The following is a 24,325-nucleotide window of genomic DNA, read 5'->3' on the forward strand; positions in this document are numbered from 1 at the left end:
TAATGGTTTGCCTTTCTCCATGAAAAATTGAAGATTTCAGGTTCAATAGAATACACAGTCTCAAACCGGGTGGGACTTAGAACCAGACTGAAAAAAAGATCCTCACTGTACTAGAATATGGAGGAACAGAGAGGACATTGAAAGCTAGATGTCACATGGCAGCTAGCTTATAAGTCATTGTGCATCTAACTGAATGCTGCTTTCTTTTTTTTCTGCTTTCAAGTTTTATTAAAGTACAAACCATAAATGCATAGTTTAATTTGTTTGTATATGTGTATTTAATTGTATAAACAGCAAAATGTATGAAAGCACACATTTTTATTATTTCCAGTGGTTTACAGCATTCATTCCAGATGAAGATTCTTTTATAAATTATATTGGAAGGTTCATAAAACTTCTTGAGAAATTAATAATTGCCATGGTAACGGAAGGAAATAATGCAGATGAAAGAGAACCTATACTAGCATTTTACGTTGTTTTAGTGTCTTTCTTGAGAGCTGTCTTTTTGGAGAAGCTGAAGGTGTTCAGTTATGTTTCTAAAGGCAGTTGGCATGACTCCATCTGCATATGTAAGCCAGGCTTTCTGTTGGTCTTTTTTTTTTTTTTTTTAATTACCTGTCTAGTGAATGAAATTCTTATACAAAGGTCTCTACCAATGAGCCTTGGGTATTTTTTCTTTTTTTTTTTTTAACTTTAATTTTCTTTTTAGTTACATTTTGTTAACTCTGTGTCCCAGCTGTATCCCGCTCCATCATTCCCTCCCCAACCCCACACTCCCTCCCTGGTCTCCTCCCTGCCCCTTTCCAAGTCCACTGATAGGGGAGGACCTCCTCCCCTTTCATTTGACCCTGTTTTATCAGGTATCTTCAGGGCTGGCTGCAAAGTCCTCCTCTGTGGCCTGCTCCTTCCATGGTGGGGTGGGGAGGTCAAAGAGCCTGCCCTTGACATCCTGTTAGAAATAGTCCTTGTTCCCCTTACTTTGCAAAACTACTTGGTTACTGAGCTACCAGAGGCCACATCCGAGCAGAAGTTCTAGGTTATATCCATAGGTGGTGCTTGGTTGAGTGTCAGTCTCATAAAAGACCCTGTGCCCGGATATATTTGGTCCTTGTAGAGCTCCTATCCTTTCCATATCATACTAACTCCCCTTCTTTCATATGATTCCCTGCACTCTGCTGAGGGTTTGGTTATGAGTCTTAGTGTCTGCTTTGAAACACTGCTAGGTAGAGTCTTTCTGATGCCTTTTGCGGTAGACTCCTGTCATACGTTCAATGCACATCCCATTTGTCTTTCTAAATGAGGATTGATCATCTTTGCCTCTGTCCACTTTCTTGATTATCTTCTTTAGGTGTGTAGATTTCATTATGTTTATCATATCTTGTAGGTCTATATAAGCGAGTATATACTGTGTTTGTCTTTCTCCTTCTGGGATACTTCACTCAGAATGATCTTTTCTAGATCCCACCATTTGCCTGCAAATTTCATGATTTCCTCCTTTTTGAATGCTGAGTAGTATTCCATTGTGTAAAAATACCACAATTTCTGTATCCATTCCTCTGTTGAGGGACATCTGGGTTGTTTCCAAGTTCTGGCTATTACAAATAAAGCTGCTACAAACATGGTTGAACAAATGTCCTTGTGTACTTGAGCAAACTTTGGGTATATACCTAGGAGTGGTATACCTGGATCTTGAGGAAGCACTATTCCTAATTGTCTGAGAAAGCGCCAGATTGACTTCCAAAGTGGTTGTACCAGTTTACATTCCCATCAGCAATGGAGGAGGGGTCCCCTTTCACCACAACCTCTCCAGCATGTGTTGTCACTTGAGTTTTTGATCTTGGCCACTCTGATGGACATAAGGTGAAATCTCAGGGTTGTTTTGATTTGCATTTCCCTAATGGCTAATGAGGTCGAGCATTTCTTTAAGTGTTTCTCTGCCATTCGATGTTCCTCTTTCGAGAATTCTCTGTTTAGCTCCATTCCCCACTTTTTAATTGGATTACTTGGTTTGTTGCTTTTCTGCTTCTTTAGTTCTTTATATATACTGGATATTAGCCCTCTGTCAGATAAAGGGTTGATGAAGATTCTTTCCCAATCTGTAGGCAGTCGTTTTGTTTTGATGACGGTGTCTTTTGCTTTATAGAAGCTTTTCAGTTTCATGAGGTCCCATTTATTGATTGTTGCTCTTAGAGCCTGTGCTGTTGGTGTTCTGTTCAGGAAGTTGTCTCCTGTGCCAATGAGTTCTAGGCTGTTCCCCACTTTTTTTTTTCCAACTGATTTAGAGTATCTGGTTTTATGTTGAGGTCCTTGATCCACTTTGACTTTAGTTTTGTGCAGGGTGATAAATATGGATCTATTTTCATTTTTCTGCATGTAGACATCCAGTTGGTGCAGCACCATTTATTGAAGATGCTGTCTTTTTTCCGTTGAATGGATTTGGCTTCTTGTCAAATACCGAGTATTCATAGGTGTGTAGGTTTATTTCTGGGTCTTCTATGCCAATACCATGCAGTTTTTATTACTGTTTCCCTGTAGTACAGCTTGAGATCGGGGATGGAGATACCTCCAGATGATCTGTTGTTGTACAGGATCGTTTTGGAGATTCTGGATTTTTTGTTTCTCCATATGAAGCTGAGAATCTTTTTTTCAAGGTCTGTAAAAAATTGAGTTAGTATTTTGATGGGAATTGCATTGAATCTGTAGATTGCTTTTGGCAGTATGGCCATTTTTACAATGTTAATCCTACCAATCCATGAGCACGGGAGATCTTTCCATCTTCTGATATCTTCTTCGATTTCTTTCTTCAGACACTTGAAGTTTTTTCAAACAGGTCTTTTACTTGCTTGGTTAGAGTCACACCAAGGTACTTTATGTTATTAGTGGCTATTGTGAAGGGTGTTGTTTCCCTAATTTCTTTTCTCAGCCTTTTTGTCTTTGGTATACAGGAGGGCTTCTGATTTTTTTGAGTTGATTTTGTATCCTGCCACTTTGCTGAAGGTGTTTATCAGCTGAAGGAGTTCTCTGGTTGAATTTTTGGGGTCGCTCATGTATACTAACATATCATCTGCAAATAGTGACACTTTGACCTCTTCCTTTCCAATTTGTATCCCCTTGATCTCCTTTAGTTGTCTTATTGCTCTGGCTAGGACTTCAAGTACTATGTAGAAGAAATATGGAGACAATGGGCAGCCTTGTCTTGTCCCTGATTTCAGTGGGATTGATTTAAGTTTCCATTGAGTTTGATGTTGGCTATAGGTTTGCTGTATATTGCCTTTACTATCTTTAGGTATGTGCCTTGTATCCCTGATCTCTCTAAGACTTTAAACATGAATGGGTGTTGGACTTTGTCAAATGCTTTTTCGGCATCTAAGGAGATGATCATGTGGTTTTTCTCCTTCAGTTTGTTTATGTTGTGGATTACATTGATGGATTTCCGTATGTTGAACCATCCTTGCATGCCTGGGATGAAGCCTGCTTGGTCATGGTGGATGATATCTTTGATGTGTTCTTGGATTCGGTTTGCAAGTATTTTATTGAGTATTTTTGCATCAATGTTCATAAGAGAGATAGGTCTGAAGTTCTCTTTTTTTGTTGGATCTTTGTGTGGTTTAGGTATCAAGGTGACTGTGGCTTCATAGAATGAGTCTGGAAGTGTTCCTTCTGTTTCTATTTTGTAGAATAGTTTGAGGAGAACTGGTGTTAGCACTTCTTTGAAGGTCTTGTAGAATTCTGTGCTGAAGCCATCTGGCCCAGGGCTTTTTTTTGGAGGGGAGACTGTTAATGACTGCTTCAATTTCCTTGGGAGGTAGAGGGCTATTCAGTCTTTCTACCTGATCTTGACTTAATTTTGGTAGATGGAATCTGTCAAGAAAATTATTCATTTCAAATTTTGTGGCATATAGGCTTTTGTAGTATGACCTAATAATTGTTTGGATTTCCTCAGTGTCTGTAGTTATGTCCCCATTTTCATTTCTGATTTTGCTGATTTGGATAGTTTCTCTCTGCTTTTTAGTTAGTTTGGCTAAGGGTTTGTCTATCTTGTTGATTTTTTCAAAGAACCAGCTTTTTGTTTCATTGATTCTTTGAATAGTTTTATTTGTTTCTAATTGATTGATTTCAGCCCTGAATTTGATTATTTCCAGCCGTCTGCTCCTCTTGGGTGTATCTGCTTCTTTTTTTTTCTAGGGTTTTCAGTTGGGCCATTAAGTTGTTTGTATGTGATGTTACGAATTTCCTCTTGCAGGCACTTAGTGCTATAAATTTTCCTCTGAGCACTGCTTTCAATGTGTCCCGTTTGGGTATGTTGTGCCTTCATTTTCATTGAATTCTAGGAAGTCTTTAATTTCTTTATTTCTTCCTTAACCCAGCTGTCACTGAGTAGTAAGTTGTTCAGTTTCCATGTGCGTGTCGGCTTTTTGTTGTTTCTGTTGTTGTTGATGTCCAGCTTTAGTCCATGGTGGTCAGATAGTATACAAGGGATTATTTCAATCCTTTTGTATCTGTTGAGGCTTGCTTTGTGACCCACTATATGGTCTATTTTGGAGAAGGTTCCATGCGATGCTGAAAAGAAGGTGTACTCTTTTGAGTTTGGGTGAAAATATCTGTAGACGTCTATTAGGTCCATTTGATTTAGGGATTCTGTGAGTGCTTTTATTTCCCTATTTGGTATCTGTCTAGTTGATCTGTCCCTTGATGAGAGAGGGGTGTGGAAGTCTCCCACTATTAAGGTATTAGGATCAATGTATGATTTAAGCTTTAATAATGTTTCCTTTACGAATGTAGGTGCTCTTGTATTTGGGGCATAGATATTCAAGATTGTGATGTCCTCTTGGTGCATTTTTCCTTTGATGAGAATATAGTGGCCCTCCTTATCTTTTTTATTAACTTTGGATGAAAGTCTATTTTATTAGATATTAGGATGGCTACTCCAGCTTGTTTTCTGGAACCATTTGCTTGAAAAACATTTTTCCAGCCCTTTACTCTGAGGTAGTGTTTATCTTTGTTGCATAGGTGTGTTTCCTGGATGCAACAGAATGTTGGATCCTGTTTCCGTAACCATTCTGTTAGCCTGTGTCTTTTTATTGGCAAGTTAAGTCCATTGATATTGATAGATAATAGTGACCAATGCATGTTAGTTCCTTTTGTAATGGAGTCGGTGATCTTACCCTCTTTCATTGCTTGATTTCTTTTCATTTTTGTTGGGATATTATCTGTATGCCCTGTTTGCTTGGGTGAAGTTGTTTTCGTTGGAGTTTTCCTTCTAGTATCTTCTGTAGGGTTGGTTTGCTGTGTACATATTGTGTAAATTTAGTTTTGTCATGGAATATTTTGTTTCCTCCATCTGTTGATTGAAAGCTTTGCAGGGTATAGTAGTCTGGGTTGACACTTGTGATCTCTTAGAGTCTCCATGATACTTGCCCAGGCCCTTCTGGCTTTCATAGTTTCTGATGAGAAGTCCGGTGTGATTCTGATAGGTCTACCTTCATATGTTACTTGGCCTTTTTCCCTTGCTGCTTTTAATATCTTTTCTTTGTTCTGTAGATTTAGTGTTTTGACTATGATGTGACATGATGTGTTTCTTTTCTGGTCTAGTCTATTTGGAGTTCTGTAGGCCTCTTGTATATTTATGGACATCTCTTTCTTTAAGTTGGGAAAACTTCTATGATTTTCTTGAAAATATTTTCTGGACCTTGGAGCCTGGAGTCTTCTTTTTCATCAATTCCTATTATTCTTAGATTTTGTCTTTTCATAGTGTCCTTGATTTCTTGGATATTTTGTGATTGGAACTTTTCTGATTTTATTTTTCTTTGAGAGAAGTATCCATTTCTGCAAGTGTGTCTTCAGCTCTAGAGATTCTCTCTTCCATCTCTTGTATTCTGTTGGTGATGCTTACTTTTGCTTCATGATCTTTTCTCCAAGTTCTCCAGCTCAAGGGTTTTCTCAGTTTGTGTTTTCTTTATTGATTCTAATTCTGTTTTCATGCCTTGCACCATTTCTTTCATCTGTTTGAATTTGGATTCCTGTCTCTCTACGATGGTCTCTATTTCTTTGTTCATTTCCTTTTTATATGCCACTAATTTTATCTCTACTTGTGCCTCTATTTGTTTGGCTATGTTTGCCTGTGTTTCTTTAAGGATTTTGTCTATTTCTTCTTTCTTTACCTCCAATTGACTGGCCAACTCTTTGAAAGATTTGTTCACTTCCCTCCTTATGAGCCTCAAATAATTGGGTAAGCATGGCTTTAAAGTCATTTTCCTGTGCCTCTGATGAATTGGAGTATCCATCAATTTTGGGGTTTGCTGGTGAAGTCATGATGTCCTGATTTATGTTGGAAGTGTTCTTTCGCCTACTCCTGGCCATTGGCTTATCTGAAACCTTCCCTGCGCGTGTGTGTGTATGTTTGTGTGTGTGTGTGTGTGTGTGGAAGTGTGCGTGGACGTGTGTCTCGAGGGACAGAGTGATGGATAATGTTGAACCCTTCAGTGTGTGGGAGGGGCTCTGCACTGTATATGTCGCAGGCACTAGTGATGATCCCAGTGCAATTTCTGGCATTAACTGCCTTAACTCCTCAATTAGACCCACAGAGCAGGAACTTCAATGTCCCAAGTGCCCCTCTGTTTCCCAAAGTGGGTATATGGGTGGGAGGGGGTTCGATGCCTGGCTTCTGTTTTAGAAGGACCCAGGATCTGGGGATCTGCAGATTCTCAAGGGTGCACTCACTTACAGGCAGGTCACTTGGCAGAGATTGGGGTATCTGGGCTTTCTGCTCTCTGGTTTGGCCCTGCTTCTTTGATGTGCTCCGCCAGCTCCGTGCTGCTGTCACTGCCAGGTTATGAAGTCCTGCTGCAGCTGGAGATTTCAAGGTGGTCACGTCAGTAGGGATCAGGGTAAGCAGGCTCTCTGTTCTCTGGTTTGGCCCTGGTTAGTCTTAAACTGGAGGGCTGATGTGCCCCGCCAGCTCAGTGCTGCTCTGCCGCCATGTCCCGCTGTAACTGGAGACTGGGTCGCTAGTCCCGATGCTTTCTGGGAAGTCCTGGGGTCTCTTCGCTGTGCTCTCCAAGCTTGGGAGGCCCAGCGCCTGGTGTGTCCAGGTTGTATGATGTTTCTGCCTGGTTTTGGTGAGTATATAGCATATTCTCTGTCACTGTGGGATTGGGCGGGCTGTACCGTCAGTGATGGCGATCCTGCGGGGCTAGTATGGCGTCTAGCAGACTCGGGCCCTGGGAGGATGGTGCAGCCGCCGCGCGAATCTGGGACCCCGAGACAGGTACTGCTGGCATTTGCCGCTAGAGGGCTTGGAGCTCCACCTCAGCGGCTGCAGACCCCAGGCAGTTAGGTCTGCGCTGAGAAAGATGAGTCCGCTGTGCCAACGAGGAGGGAGGTCTGGGGGAGGGGAGTGCCGGGAAATCAAAGGATCTTTTCTCACCTTCCCCAAACAAGTCCCCGGTGACCCAAGACCAAAGTTTTCACCTCCTGCGATGTTCCCTGTTGTTTAGAAAGCCTCACCGTTGTTTTCCTGGGTTAGAGGTCCTTCCACTCACCAACTCAGACGTTTAGCTCTTCCACAGCTCAGAAACTGTGTGCTAGCTGCCATCTTGGCTCCGCCCCCATGCTGCTACTTTCTAAAGCAGACATTTAATCCACTCTGCCTGAAATCTCATTGTGTATGCATCATGTAAGTAGACATTGCTTATCCACATCACTGGTGCATACAGCAAGTATACCACACATGCTACTGCTATGACTTATTGGCCGGCCTCATCACTTCCTGAAAACTGACTTCAGCTAAGAATCAAAAGCTGTCTCCATCTACCTTGATTCTCACCTGAGCAGCTACATCTCCCAGGAAAAAACAGCTGAGACCCTCAGCAGACTTCTCACTCCCAGGGAGCCTGCCTTCTATGACTAACAGGATGCCCACCTTGGCTTAATGGTGTCCCTGGTACCAGTACAGGGCTCAACTCATGTGAGCACGCCAAAAACATCCACTGAGCACTTAAGATTTGCTAAAACAAGACAAAACAAAAAAGAATGAATAATTCATACATTATTTCCTCACTGATCAGCTGAGTCACTTTTTTTTGGTTTTGTTTTGAGTAGGTCTCTGTACATAGCCCTGGCTGTCCTGGAACTCACTTTATAGGACAGGCTGGCCTCAAATTCAGAGATCGACCTGCCTCTGCCTCCCAAGTGCTGGGATTAAAAGTGTGTATGGCCACCACCCAACTATTCACATTTCCTTTTGTAAAGTAAGAAACTTATTTTTCAAGGTTTTGACTGAACTTTTGCTTCCAAAACGAGCTTTCTAAAAACCATAATTGTGATGAACAAAATGCAGCATTTTCCAATTTCAAATCATTAAAGCTTGCCTTAACATAAGTCTATTATGATTGAAGAAAAAAAAATGGGTTTATGTCCTAAAAGTCAAGATTCATCTAAAAATATTCTTAAAACTTCAAAAAAATTTCTCAAAACTAGCGACTTACTTTTAACTGATCTGTTTTTCCTAATTCTGGACATGACACCAAATAAAAAATCACCCCATCCACTTAGCTGAGAGCTGAAAGGCAGAAGACAGGCCTGCCATGTTCCCTAGCAAGCTCAAGTTCATCATCCACAGCTAATAGTGTAGGTCCCAGGGCCAGGGCACTTCTGCTCTGATTATGGCTCTGAAGCATTCTGTTGAGGCCTAAGGAAAGTAGTACTAGTTTCATTTTGCTCACCCACAGAATAGGAGTATTCTGCTATTGTAAGGCATTCAGGTGTGTTCTGGCATGGAGTAAATGCTCAAGCCTTTCTAGCCTGTCCTCAGGTCTGTGGAAAGGCAGTGTCTGCCAGGAAGACCCAAGGCATGTTGTCACTATCTCATTCCTGTGACCTTACTGCAGCCCTGGGTCACACGAAGGGCAGTAACATCTCAGCCTCCTTCCCAGCTGCTAGCATCACTTTTCTCAAATTCTGTCCGCAGAACAGAAAAACAAGGACTCCAAAGGTGACATCACAATTAATTCTCAGATTCATGAGAAGGGCTCACTTCTTTCTGTGGTTAGCATGGGCCAGATGGCTGAGACAAAAACAAAGGGCAAGAGGGCTAGGCCTCAGGACCTTTAGTAGTCTATGAAGTAACTATCGGACCATCAGAGGCACACTGGCTCAGACTGAGTATGCATTCATATGGGGTTACGTAGCTTACTGAAGGAACTAGGAACCTGCGGAAATCTAAGCTTAAATTAAGAATCAGCACAGCCCCCATGCCTGCTTCCACACCGTATGCCACACAGCACGGTAACACCACCCTTTTCTATCATCTAAGAACACAGGTTTCAAGAAAACAGGGTGATTGGCAATCTTTGTCCTCTAGCGCCTAGCAAACTGTAAAGCACAAAATAAATTCCAATTTAGTCATGTGTCACTCAGTGACAGCGACGTGTGTTCTGAGAAACGCCACATTAGCCAGTGTTCACCACTGTGAGACCATCATGGCATGCAATGACACACGTAAGGCAGCCAATCCCAAGGCAGTGTGTTCTGATGGAAAAACGACCAGAAAGTTGCGTATTATCCATTATGGCAGCACAAAACTGTAAACGCTGTGTGGCATATTTTCATTCAGTACTAGTTCTGAAATACCAAAATCTAGTAACTAACAAGTGATTCTCATTCAGAATTTTTCTTTCTTGCTCTTGGATGACAATTATCAAACTGACTGAGGCCTCACATTATTCACGGTTGTCAAATAACTCAAGAAATAAAGCATGAGCAATTTTAGAAAATAATATTATCAACAATTACTTTTTTAACTAATAAGAGTTAATTTTTGTTTTGATTTTTGTTTGTTTGTTTTTGTTTTTTACTTTTATGTATGAGTGTTTGCCGGTATTCATAGCTACACCATGTGCATGTGGTACCCTTGAAGGCCAGAAGAGGGCACTGGATCTTGGGAATCAGAGTTGAAGCCAGCTCGGAGCTGCCATGTGGGTGCTGTGGGAGAGGAGCCAGTGCTCCTCCTAACTACTAAGTCACCCCTTCAGCCCCAAGTGCAGTCAGTTTCTGACATTTTGGTATCATGGTACAACAGTGACAAAATACTTCCAAATACAGAGGATATATGAAAATTATTTGAATATATTTACTAAACATGCCATATTTTCTTCAGAATTATTGTTTTTCTTTCCCTAAACTAATATCAAGACCAGCCTTGTTTCAGTCACAGGATTTAAACTGAAAGTGTTTTTATACTCTTTATGTTAACTTCTTTGGTTCATTCTTCTGAAAACAGTCTCAATTCAGAGCTTAGCTTGACCCTGGAACCACTTACACAGCCCAGCTGCCATCAAATCTCACTCCTCCTCCCAGCCCTCCTGCATACAGCTCTGTATCTACTTCTCTTTTGTACACTTCCCATCTGACAATACTTTGAGTGATGGCAAGATATTCTGCTTCCTCAACCATGTCTGTCCTGGCCCAACTGCTGCTCTGCTTGCCTGGGACAGCACCCTTACGTCTGGGAGATTTACTTCCGCCCTTTCCTTTTATAAACCTTTTCTGCCATCTGGCCAGCAACTATAATACCCGAAAAGTACCTGACGTCCTTAAGTTGTTAGTGATCAATCATTTTTATGCACAACCTATTTTTCTAATTGCACCAAGCTAACTATGTACTGGAATATACTCTTACTTAAAAAATAAATCTAATAGGGTATATTTCATTTCTAACTAAAAAAAAAATAATAATAATCATTCTCATTTTGATGAATGTCAGCACAATAGTAAAAACCCTGTCTAGAAAAACAAGAGGCAACTTCCTTAACCAGCTGGGAAATAAGCTCACTCTACATTTGCACAAGCTGACAAAGCCAGATCATGAACATGACCAGCCTCACCATCGAACAGTCCCTGTATATCAGGACGTTTATCTTTGACTCCTGCATACAAAGAATACTGAAAAGAAGGCATTACCTAAACTGCTGAGCTCTTTGGTGCTTTTGCTTCGCTTTAAGATACACTGACACAAGGTATTGAAAAATCCTTAAATATCAGCTTTAGTGTTTAATTAAAACAGTTCCCAAAATTTAATTTCAAAAATAATTTTAGATATTTATATTAGTAAGAATATGCTTTTATCAAAAACTAATTGGCATTACTAAAACACATCATCAGCTGTAAAGTTTTCTTGGTTTGTTTCTTTTTAATGGCTACAGACTATCTTCAAATTACTTATATAGAAGAACTGGAATCTCATGTGGAAAGAGGAAAGCTTATACATACTGTTAACCTCTCTGAAGAGCTGCCTTGCTATAAAATTTTGAAACATTTCTAGCATTAGAATGCTAGGAGTCACATTTCCTAGTAATTTATAAAACAGTAGATATATTCTATTAAATCTGATCAAGCAGTTTAAACATGCTTTAAGGTTTGTCAGGCTGGTTGTTTAATGTAGTCAACAATGCTGCTTAATGATAAAGCTAATGCCTGTATCACTTACCAGATATGAAAACACTGGCCAAATGCATAAATAGAATTTAACTGTATTCTGAAAATTAGTCATATAAACAAAGTCATTCATAATTTATGGTATGGTTTTGATTCATTTTAGCTCATACATTTTTATACTTGCATTTCTATGCAAATTCCAAGTTGTGACATAACTATTACAGAATGCATCCATGTAACTGAATTGATCTATTTAATCTAGAATGTCTCTAAAACCTCACTGAGCTGCCATAATTTCTGTCAGGATATGTAATACTGAATGACCATTAAAATACCTGAATTGAAACTATTCCAGTCTAGCAGTTTGTAAGATCTTGTGTTACCCATAATTCCGACAAAGGCTGAGTTCAAAACAGCAAATTAGTTGATCAGTTTTAGGTGCAGAATAGTAGGAATAAAACAAACAAAAAAAAAACTACAAACAAGAACACAATTGACAACAGCATTTGACAGGAACTGGAAGACATAGATAGCAGAGTTAATAAGAAAGAGACAGAAAGGCAGGAGAAGCAAGCTACTGTGACCTAACATTAACTCCTCCAGTCATTTGAACACTTCTATGCTCGAAACCACTCCTGTCTTTTCCTGCTCGTGCTTTTATTTGTCTGGTATTTAACAAAGGAAGAAGTTCTAAGAACTCTGAAGTAATCACCAACAGTTAGAACTAGTGGCAATAGTTTTAAAATAAAATAAGAATGTCTCTAAAATTAAAATGTTTTGTATTCACTAGTCAAAAAAAAAAAATAGCTGCAAGGCAACACATTACACATGGATTTTGACCAATCCTGAAGCCTCTCAACACAGCAGCAGCGCTGAGTCCTTTGCTGATAGGACTAATCAAGGTTTTCACGTAGTGTCAACATCAGCTTTTCTCAACACACTTGGTAAGTATTTGACTGAAAACAAGGTAAACTAAAAATATAACTACACCATTTCAAAGTATTTACATATAGAAATATCACATGAACTTCTCAGAACCACTAAAAATAACTGAGGTTTCCTCTGTAGGACAGACGAGAAAACTGCTAAGCTGCTGGTCACAGCACACAATCTCATCCTATGAGGACAGCCTCTCTCCTGGGTTCTCGGCTTTCTTATATGGCTGGAATGAACTGGTGGGTATGATAAACTCTCAAAAAGGTTTTGTAAAACTAAGTAACATATATATATTTATAATCCATTCAAGGCTAATTTAAATTGCTTTTATTTGTTATCCCAGGCTCTAGAGTTTATAGAACTAATGGAAGGAACAAAATGAAAACAGACATCAATTAAATGCATTTCAAAACTATTTCTGACAGTATCATGTCAGTGCGTGCCATCAAAACATAAGTCACTCATCCATGGAAAGCATCAATCAGTCTTTCCTTAGACTTCTCATAAATGAATTTCCTACAGAAAGCTAGAATCTAGCAGGGTCTACATGACTTTAATGTGCTACATAAGCAGTCAGACTGTCCTGTAAGTGCCATGGAGTGTACAAATGTCATAAGGAAAGTAAGATCTTAAACTGACCATAAAAATAAGAAATGGGAAATAAACCAAATCAAAATAAAATACAGGCACCAAAATTATGTATTTGTTCATTTTAGAGCTACATAACATGAATAGTGCTGCCTTTCTGAAGTCTCATTTGCAATCAGAAGAATTCCGTTCTGATTCTCAGGTAAACTCAAATCAAATATAGCTGTAAAGAACAGTAATGCTCTGCTATACTCAAGAGCACTATCTGCAATGTTTCCACCCACTAATTTCAGAGCATTCTTTTCTTCTTTTCCTACATGACACAAAGTTGCAGGAAGTGATGCATTAAAGTCTTCCAAAATATACAACCATATAGATGCCAATATCTCTTCAGGTTTACTGTGCTTCTGCAAATGTCTGGGAACCTGGGACATGAGGGATGACTACAAAGGGAGCTACCATTACTGATCATGATGGCTGTAGAGTGAAAACACTCACCTACATATTTCTAATCCAGAGCCCTAAGTGCCAGGACTCAGCTGCCTGCCTTCTGCATTATTCCAGTGCTGTGCTTTAAAGACATGAGCTACTGTTCCTCCTTGTTCGTCCATATGAGCAAGTGAAAACCATTAACAACATAAGCTAATGCCATGAAGGCCAACAGTTAAAATCCCTTATCCCCCTAAACCAATATAACAGCTAATTCAAACATTAATTAATAATCCCCTCAAAATGATACCTCCGTCAAAAATAAATCAAAATGTGTTCATCTGTTGAACACTAAAAATAACTAAAGTTTACTTTAGTTTATCTTTAACTGTGATTACTGAAAACATTTCAAAGTAACTCATGCCCGGTTATAATCTCTTTCCATCTCTCCTTTCAGGTTAAATTTGCTTTCAATATTCACAACAATCAATCTTCACAACCACACCTTAAATAAAGGCAGTAATATCAAATGTTTTAGAAAACATACCAGGGTTGTGGATCCGATCTAAGAGCTTCACAGAGCGTGCACTGACAACACCACCCACATGCACAAGAAGTCCAGGAGGGAAGGCCGTCAAGGTGAGGAAGGGGAACTCCTGGTGAAGACAAGATACAGGACAAAGATGACCACATGCACAGTAAAAGACTCTGCTCGTGCAGATACTAGCACAGGAAATGCATGGCCTGAAATAAATACACTAGACCTGATTTTTCATTAAAATTTCCCAGACACTCACAGCTCCAACTCTATTTCCCTACATAAGCAGTGGCATTCAAAATGAAGCTGTCTTATCTTTTCTGAGTTCCCAGCTAAGATACTTAGGACTAAGATACTTCTCTCTTCTCAAAGACCATTTCCCTGCAAGGCATGGGAATGGACAACCTGGTGACCCACATTCATTTTTCTGTAGAGATGTCTCACACATACAAGTAATACAGGCTACTGGTAAATATTCCCCAGGCCTGCAAGCAACAAGAGACCTAGAGAAAGGGAGTATGGGACATGGAGTAAAAGGACAGGCAGTATGGGTAGAGGGAGAAAGAGAAAAGTAAACAGCTAGTTAAAGTGAGAGCCAATACTGTGTGGTCAGAAGCAAATGGAAGCACCTGGTATACCATAAGCAGAAGAAAAAAGTCCATGGTAAGAGTCCAAGAGCAACACAATCTTACAGGTTCTTCTCCTCTGTGGCTCCCCTCTGCCATAAGGATGACATGAAAAACTCAGAAGAAAAATAAAAAGATAGGGAACTCACGGAAAGAGCACCAGGAGGAGAGGGGAATGTCCATGGTTGCCCAAACACCGGCCTTTTGAAATGGACAGAGTGGATACAAAGAAAGGGTGTCTGCCAGCTGACCTGCCTGGCTGTGAGATAAAGGTAGCTCTCTTAACCACAAGCCACTTACCAGCAGTCCCAGCTCCTTCCAACAAGACTAGAGCTGGGAAATAGCCCAACAGAGCTCTCAAGAAACTGCCAGTACTAAACTCATGCACTGCACTCCCAAGGTATCTCCACAGGGGATGCTCATGCTGGTATAAAGTAGCCACAGATACTAAATACTTGTTATTCTAAAATTCCTCATTACCACATTTTCTAGGCCACAGCGATTAAATAAAACAAAAGAAAAGAGCTACTGCTAAAAGCAGGCACATATATAAGCAGCAAACAAGCAGCTGGCTGCTCAAAACATAGACTACAGGACTGCTGAAGCACAGTGCATAAGGTAGATCAACTTGGCAATCACCAGCAGAGGACCAGTCCTGCATCCTCAGAAAGCATAAACGTAAAAAGTATACATAATGTGTGAATATAAACACACATTCAAACCTGGCCAGAACTCTGAAGTAACCTTCACCTTAATAAGGGCAAGAGCTGATGAACTGTATAAGAAGAGTAAAAAGCCTATAAAATTGTTTATATTTGACCTAGACTGAAATATGGAAGGAAATAAGTGGCTAAAGGTATATAAGACATTTGTCAATATTTCCCTGAACTTTTTTATTTTAAATTAGACATGTATAGGTGACTAACGTATTAATATGTAGTAAGTTAGATCTATTAAATTTTCTAGGCTTTCCCCAAAATTTAGGAATATTACATTTTAAGTTCCTTAAAAATATCTAAGCTATATGATGGTCCCAAAGAACAAAATGTACTTCTTGTTTACACATCCATCCTTTAAATATTAAGACAAGAACCACTGTAAAAAAAAAAAAAAAAGTAAGCTAAATGGACAGCCCTAGGGACAGAAACTTAGTATGGAGTCTCCTTAGCTTTGTGCAAGACCCCAAATGTGATCATCTATAGATGAGATGGAGAGAGGAGAGGGGAAGGGAAATAACGGGAGAGGAGGGAGAAGAGCAGGAGACTTGATAAAGGAACTAGCAGGAAAGACTCAAATGAAAGCACTGCAGAGCAGGAAAACAAACAGCAATGGCTGCTGCAAGAGGTGAACGCCTGGTGTGGTGGTGAAACCTCTCTTTCGGGACCCCGGTTCACCTAGCTAGCATCAGTGGTATCTGGGCCAAACTCCATTGGCAAAGTGTTCTCCAACTGAAGAAGTCACTGCTGTTATTGACAGCGGGTAAAATGTGGCCATGTCTACATCATACTGATCCGTGACACAGCCTATGTTAAGTACTGAGAAGACACTTTCAAATCTGCCCTAACCACAAGACAGGTGCTTTTATAACTCCATGCTTCAGAAAGCTGAGGATGGCAGCGCCTTTTATTCCTACACTCCTGAGAAACAAAGCTTATCACTTATATTCGTTCTTATTCTTGTCAAATATAGTTCAGAAGCTATAAAGCTGATTTTATTTACAATTGTACATTACACCTGTTGAATTTACAGAGCTGAAAAGGACAGCTTCCCCAAGATCAGTCCGAGTATACCCTGATTTCAATGTGTGAATGTTAGCTTAAGATAATAAAAGTTAATTTCTCCAAAATATCCCTATGTTCACTAGGCTCTCTCCTTTACTTTTTGTCTCATTTCCTTCTTTTTCCTTTTCCCCATGTAGTCCAGGCTGATCTTAAACTTAAAGTCCACCAGCCTCAGCCTCCAGGCGCTGGTACTGCAGATATGTGCCTCAGCACTCAGCTCCAGCTTTCTTAACTAAGAAAACATACACAACTAAAAGCTGATGTGAATACTTTTTAAACCAAGTATTTTTTTATAAGTAGATCCTCGAACAGATGTGTTCATGCACACCTGCACAGAACTTACTGTCTTTTTTCCTAAACGAAGGTGCTATTAACAGCAGCCAGAGGTGACTGGAAAAGTAAAAGACACTGCTGTTTTGCTGCTTCTTCTGAGCACGGGGAGATTGGAGGGTCTACTACAGCATGAAGAGTTGTACAGATGCAAAACCATGACAGCTACACATTAGGTTTTACATAATTACACATGAAAGCTGTTTGCTTTTAATCTGATGAAGACCATCTAGTAAAATATATCCAATGTCCAAGATTTTTAAATGTTTAAAAGCACATAAGAGGCCAGCAAGAGGGCATAGCAGGTGTAGCGCATACTGTCCAGCCTGACACCCTGAGTCCAGCGGACCTGCACGGTACAAGGAGTAAAGTCACTTCTATGAGGTGTCCCCTGGCCTCCACACGTGCACCACAGAATTTAAGTGCCCACATGCTTGCCTTCCCACACAAAATAAATTTTAAAATGTAACAGAACACAGTTTCCAAAGTACAGAAGCCCAGTGCATTGGCGGATGCCTATATTCCCAGGAGTTGAGAGGTGACAGTCATTTTTAACTACATAGTACGTTTGAGGCCACCCTCTGCTACATGACATTGTATCTCAACAACAACAACAGAATCACATTCAGAAATGCAAATCTGGTCAAATGTTGTGGCACACGCCTATAACCCCAGCACTTAAGCGGTAGAGGCATGGGCCAGGTACGGTGGCACACACCTTTAATCCTAGCACTTGGAAGGCAGAGGCAGGCAGATCTCTGTGAGTTCAGGGTCAGCCTGGTCTACATAGTGAATCCCAGGACAGCCATGACTATGTAAAGAGACCCTGTATCAAAACATAAAATAAAAAAAACAAGCAAACAAAAAGGCAGAAGCAGGAGGATCAGGAGTTCACCTTCATTACACAATTAGTTCACAGGCTACATGAGATCCTGTCTTAAAAAAAAAAGCAAAAAGAAAAAGCCCTGTATGTTCTCACTCATCTGACATTCCTAGCCTTAAATCTTCAGATGCACTGATGTGAATATACAACATAGAGTAACCACAGAGACCAAGAAAGTATAAAGGGACCATGAGTGCAGGATGGTGGTGGCAGGGGAGGGTTGTTAAGAAATATGAAGTGAGAAACAGAAAACAGGAGCAGACTCCAACTCCAGAAGAACATGGATAAGCTCCAGAAGTCAAAATACATGGACAAGGAGAGGAAACACCAAGGCTACCATGAGTTGATAAACCTTCAAGAAATCGTTTTATATTTACTTAAAACTATAAGCAATGCATATAAGTGCATATATGTGTACACACACGCACACTCACAAACAGCTTAAAGGAAGATAAGACACTTGGACTAACAATGCCCCCTATAACGAGAAACTAACAAAAACCCCAGTACCAGACCTGAGAAACCTTTCAAACAGTTGGTCAGGCAGACTAAGTGACTCCTAAGGCAATATACGCTATCAGTATATGCCTTGGTTGTCTCTGGGAGGTCAAGGATGGCCCCTAGTACTAAAGACACCACACACTTAGAACACAAGACTCGGATGATTTGAGCTGCATCTGAAAGCACTTTTTCCCACGATCTAGCCTCCAATGTACCAGAAAATATAATGCAAGGTACCAAGAGAGGGATAAAATTAAATAGTCCTACCCAGCTGCAACACCTATGAACTGTAACAATGAACAGGGTGCAAGATATCCTAAAGGCCCTCCATGTGACACTCACATGGTTGTGGTAACCAACGGCTGTCTAAACGGACTTAAAGCCCACTTAAGAGGAGGGAAGTTATATTTAAATCAAAGCGTCCTAGCTAGTGAGGTCATGGATATTAGGAAAAAACCTACCGTGACTACATTATTAAACCAGCACAACCTAAAAACCATATCCTTATACACAGAAGTGCAGCTACCACTCCTCAGCAACGAAGCCTCCCCTTACATCAAACGGATACCATCACAGAAAACCACAACTGGACTCAACATAGGAATCAAGGATCATGGAGAGCCCGACCCCAAAAGAAACATCTACATCAGAGCCCCTGCACCTATAACTCAAGAGAATCTCTGCAGAAAGGGGACTGAATGACTGTAAAGGCCAGAATATCAAAAAGTCTGCTGTGAAACACTCTTAGAAATGGCTGCATAAGCAAGCCAGAACAATGGCAACATCAGTGAACATGCCAACACAGAAGGATAAAATTTCATGATGTCCTACCCTAAAACAAAGAACCACAAGCAACTAAAAAGAATTAGTTTCTCCCAGGGATGAGCCAACTTATTGGATGTCCAAGACAGAGTAGTCAACCCTGAAACCATATGTATACAAGCAACAAAAACAAACTCAGCAGGTTGTACTTACATATGTTTGCATTCATATACATATGTCTCTATATAATAATGATTTTTTAAAAGAGGCTATCAACTTGAGAGTGGGTGGACATGAGAAGAGCTGGGGGGAAGAAAAAGAAGGGTAGAAAATGATGAAGTTCTATTTCAATTTAAAGCATTACACACATACACACAACTTTTACCTGGGCATTGTAATTCCAGCATTGGCAAGGCTGAAGCAATATGATCATGATATTAGGGCTAGCCTGAACTACATAGTCATCCATGTTAGCCTGGGCTACAAATTAGATATCATCTCAAAAAAACAAAAACAAAACAAACCCCACAAATTTTATCTGAACCCACTCCAAAATGATTTTAGTATTTTCCCATGAAATGGCTGCAAAGGTCTGTTGCACACAGCAAAGCCACCAACACTTCACACCGCCTCATTTCCAGTGCACTCAGTTCATCAACCAATCAGATTAAAAATGGGAAAAGGCAAAGACAAAACTATTCTGGTCTAAAGCATGGTAAACAGATACCTCCACCTCCACTGTGACCCTCTTCTCTACAGTTCTAATCTAATCTTTGGCTGTGTTTGGTTTTAGTTCACTAAGTGACTGTTTAGGTGAGCCTTTGGTGGTAGCTGTTGAAAAGGTAAGAGTGGCTGAAAAGCAAATGCAGTTTAGTGGTGTATAAAACAAAGAACTGGGGGCTGGGCGCTGGGGACACAGCTCAGTAGGAAGGTACTTGTCTATATACAGGGTCCTGGGTTCAATCCCAAGTACTTCAACAGACCAAAGTAGAGCTCAACTTGTTACTATGCTTCAGCTCTGCTCTCTCTACCCTTGTCCAAAAGGTAAATGGTATGTATGTAATATGTGTGTGCATATATATATATATACACACACATATACATATATGTGCATATATATGAAGCATAAGGAAAAATAGCTTAAGGAATAAACTTAACTGTCTTCAGTCACAGAATCTGAAAAAAAAAACTATTCTCAGAAACAAACTGCAGATAGGAGGTATGGCTTTTATGGTGTTCACTATGTCTTACCTCTGTTCTCTCCCAAGTGCTGGTACAAAATGAACACAGAGAACCAAATTCCCTAAGTGCTTATAGCTTCCAAAGCAGACACAGAGAAAGCTGTGGAGCTCTGTGAAGCACAGGGCAGGACACATGGAGCCATGCACTACATTAGCAGAAAAGAGCATGAGCCTCACAGCACCAAGGTCAGAACAACGCCAGCAACATTTGTTAACAGCTTAAATAAAACTTAAATGGACAAGATCAAAAGTAGAGAAGCTTCTAACAGAGGAACAGGCTCTCACACAATCAGAAACATACCCGCCTTCTACAGAACCTATGAGGCGATCCTCCCTTAGCAATGACGTTTATAAAGAGAGAGAGAGAAAAATCATCCAAAAACTAGACTCAGTTTCCCACTCAACAAATTAACTAAGCATTATACATGATAATTAAAATAAGTATATTGTACTAGACAGTTACTCTATTAAATTTAATCTTCAGAGAGATAAACTATGTGTCTCTTATATCTAATAAACAAGCCAATGATAAAAATGTCAGCAGATAAATGTTAATATACTAAAGCACTATTTTAATGTAATGTTTGAAATGTTTTTCTGTAAAAATATTAACCATTTTCTTAAAAGTTAAGCATATAAACATATTAACCATACTATAACTTCAATGAAGAATAGAAATGACTTCAGCATTCAATGAGTATTTCCAAAAGAAATATTTTAAATTAAGGATTGGAACACAAAACAAAAAAACAAAAAAAAAAAAAAAAAAAACTTGAAGAATTTTTCCAAACTAAAAGTAAATATTGGTGAATAAATTACTTTGGTATCTTAAATATATTTGAACTTTAAAACTGCAACATTACAGATATGATGAAAAACACCCTTTGAGTTTTTAAGCACACGGGAGCACAGTAAGACAAGGCCAGTGACAGTGCAAGCATAGAAAAGTCGAATCTTACCCGCTGTTCCAACGCCGACTGAGTCTGTTGTCGTAAAAGAGCTTTAAAGGGCCCCCCTTCTTTTCCAGCACTACCACTGCCCATTCCTACAGGACATCACATGTAAGCAACAACCAACAACAACTATGAACAGCAAGCTCAACTGCGTTCATCTTCATAAATAGCATGACTCAAAATGATTTATACATTTAACATATTTTTAGATGGTACTTAACACATATATTTTATTCTACTATACTAAGACTTTCTTTAAAGCAAGACATCAAAGTTCTGGTCACAGCTAGTTTTAGAATCAATTTATTCTAATAAGAATATTTAAACAAGGTAACAAATCTTTGATAACATTCAATATTTAAAAGTTGAGACTTAATAAAAATAATCAAAAGAAAAAAGATTCCTATGCTAACAATTTATACACACCAACTATCTGGTGAAATACGGAGGAAAAGCACACAACTGTTCATGTAAAGTAATACCACAGGAGAGCTACAGAGCACGGAGTCAGCATTCAGAACGAAGTTTACTCTCTGCTGACGCCGACCTCTCAACCTGATGGCACACCACAATAGTGTGCTCAGTAGCAAAAATCAACACAGTTTCTGGGGGAAAAAACCTCACACATGTGAAAACACATCACAAATATACATAGTCATGGATGAAAGAATTCTATTTCCTCACTCTTAGATGTATTTTAAAGATAAATTTTACATTTCATTCCCTAGCATTTTGTTGTTGTTGTTTTGACAGCAGCACAAGAACAAATATGACCCAAGACTTGTATGGAGATGGGATGGCTGAAAAGCTAGTTCTGTGCACACGAGGGTGAACCCCGCCCTCTCCACACTAAAGATGCACACAGTCAAGTTCACTGCAGTGCCTCAGGAAGGAGCTACTTCACATTTACATTTTTAGCTGTTCTCGGATAAGGAAACAAGGGTTAGCATGTGTGTAGTCCCATTCCATTCTGTTTTTCTTATAGTAATCTTAACATTTTTAGAGACTATACAATGCTAACTGGAAATAAAACTAAGATCTTTATATGAAGCATATTAAAAGTCACAAAATAAAAGGTAAGTTTGCAGTGATAACTAAAAGTACCAGAAAACATGGCAGAATAACTTGATTAATGTAGTGGATAGAAAAAAATGTATAATAAAAGAACACCACCAAAATGAGACTTAAACTGGTTCAAACAGAATAATTTTCTCATGTAGCCTTATGGTTTAGCAACAGGATGGCATAGGTCTGATGTGGATGGAGCAGGTATGGAGAGAGGGGAGCAAAGCATCTACAGCAGACACTTGAATGAGAACCTAGGTACTGATAGAATAAACATCCACATCCTGAGACAAACATTTTTTTAAATATAAAGTTTAGTGAATACTAATAATTATCAATCAACTTCCAATGACATCCTTGTAATTCTGATTAACTCTGTCAATAAATCACTAATAGACATATAAAGCACACAATCATTTGCTATGGTATAAAATAATGTTTTCAAAGATGATTTAAAATAAAGGGATTAAAAAAGCTGACATAATGTGATCCTACCAGAAGCAGCCAGGAACAGCTCTTCACTGAAAGAAACACTTTTCCTCAGAACGGGGCTGACAAGGCTAGAGTGATGAGGGGTAAGGCTAGATTCCGAGAGGAGGCGGGACTTAAGGTGAAGGGAACCACAAGAGAGGGGAGTGGAGCTAGGACACAGGTACATCCCAGGCCCCTGTGGGTAAGGTGCTGTGGAGGAAAGTAGCAAAGATGCAGATTCAGAAGATGATCAGAAAATGCAGGAGAAGGAAAGCAATGACGAAGCAAAACATAACAGTCAAAATGGATTTCAAATGCACACAAATTAACACCAAGCGTAAGAACACCACCCATCCCAGAGCCCCTAGCCAATATAATTCAAACCAAAGATATCTTCTAAATTAACAAAGCCCTTTCAAATTCTACAGTCATTAAAAGAAAAAAAAAAAAAACAACTTTAGATAACTAGCAAGATATTTTTGCCATTTATATCACTTTTAACTGACTTCTTCAAATACTTAAATTGCCCACCAATTTTGGTTGGTTGGCTATATGTTTAAGAACTTGCATGGTTGAAAAACACCACTCCAGTGTTATGGCAAGAAAGTGGTTGCTTCAATCACACTTAAAGTACAAAAGTTTGATACCTTCAAATGTTACTAGCTAAAACACTGCGTATTTTTGTATTAATGGGATACTCATTAAAAACAAAGTTCTGAATTTTGAATTCAAAGTAGCCAATTTTTTTCTCACCAGTTTTAAGGTATACATTAATCCTTTTACTTTTTCTCTAAAATTTTTCATACTTTAATCTGATCATAGTACTATTTAGAGAGATTTGCATATAAATGTCAAATAACCTATGGATTTTAAGAAATATATACAGCCAGCCTGCCTACGAAAGTAAAATTAGCCTAAATCGAGTGTGTAAACCTGCCATACATCTACACCAGCATTCCAAAATTCCATTCCTATTGAGAACTTGAGAGAAATATTTTTTAAAGTCTCATTTTAAAAAATTAGAACCTAATAAAATTTTAAAAATTAAGAAAACTAACAAAAAAAGATTTTATTATAAACAGAAAAATAACTTTCTCAGGTCACTCTTTATTACCCCTGCTCGACTTCTGACTTCTCAGTTTATAAATAAGTTAATAATCATCAGCTTATTCCACTATTTCTCAGAAGATTGATGGAAGCAGAGAAAAGTATGCACTGGGTCTCAGCTTTAGAAGTTTTGGAACGTGATTCTGCCACTTCATAAATGAGAAGTCCTGTGCTACCAAGGCAGACAACAAAATGAAGCACTTGCAAGTAAATATGTCGGAATACCACACGGCTTGTAAGCAAGGTTTTAAGAACCAGTACTACAAGTCACTGCTAGCAGAGCTGGTGCCAGCCAGAAAGCTTGAGATCTGCTTCCGTCACTTAGGATTACAAAATCAGTAGGTCTGTCCTTCTGTGGGAATTAAGAAACAAAAAGGCCAAGAAAATACTTTCTACACTTTATCTGTGATATGATAAGAAATAACTTTTCAGTAAATGTACTGAAAAGTAGCCTAGAACAGTGAGCAGACCAATGCTCAAACTACTGTTAGATCTCACTGTTCATGAGGGCGCACACCTAAAGTCTCAGCGGCACTGAGCAGTTAATGTGACTGCTGCAGCTCACAAGGCAGAGAACAGCCTCAACAACTTAGCAAGATTTGGTCTCCAAAAGCATCCAAGAGCTGGGGATGAAGCTGAGACATAGAGTGTTTGCCCAGCATGCATGCATGCATGATGTAC

General features: G+C 39.4%; 1 protein-coding gene across 27 annotated transcripts in view; it reads right to left on the reverse strand.

Moving 5' to 3' along the window:
* Nucleotides 1-24,325, reverse strand: part of C2cd5 (C2 calcium dependent domain containing 5) — a 101,059-nt gene that overhangs the window by 41,523 nt on the left and 35,211 nt on the right. For 9 of the 27 annotated variants that reach the window (XM_060384455.1, XM_060384453.1, XM_060384448.1 and 6 more), the window contains 2 exons: nucleotides 21,008-21,093; nucleotides 13,934-14,042 (listed from right to left, as the gene is read on the reverse strand). In XM_060384455.1, coding sequence (XP_060240438.1) covers nucleotides 13,934-14,042; nucleotides 21,008-21,093 — 195 coding nt within the window. Of the gene's footprint in view, nucleotides 1-11,768; nucleotides 11,835-13,933; nucleotides 14,043-20,349; nucleotides 20,383-21,007; nucleotides 21,094-22,561; nucleotides 22,748-24,325 lie in introns of all 27 variants that reach the window. The other 18 variants (XM_060384439.1, XM_060384438.1, XM_060384434.1 and 15 more) reach the window with 7 other exon arrangements.

This window comes from Meriones unguiculatus, chromosome 5 (assembly GCF_030254825.1).
Source record: "Meriones unguiculatus strain TT.TT164.6M chromosome 5, Bangor_MerUng_6.1, whole genome shotgun sequence".
NCBI lineage: Eukaryota > Metazoa > Chordata > Mammalia > Rodentia > Muridae > Meriones > Meriones unguiculatus.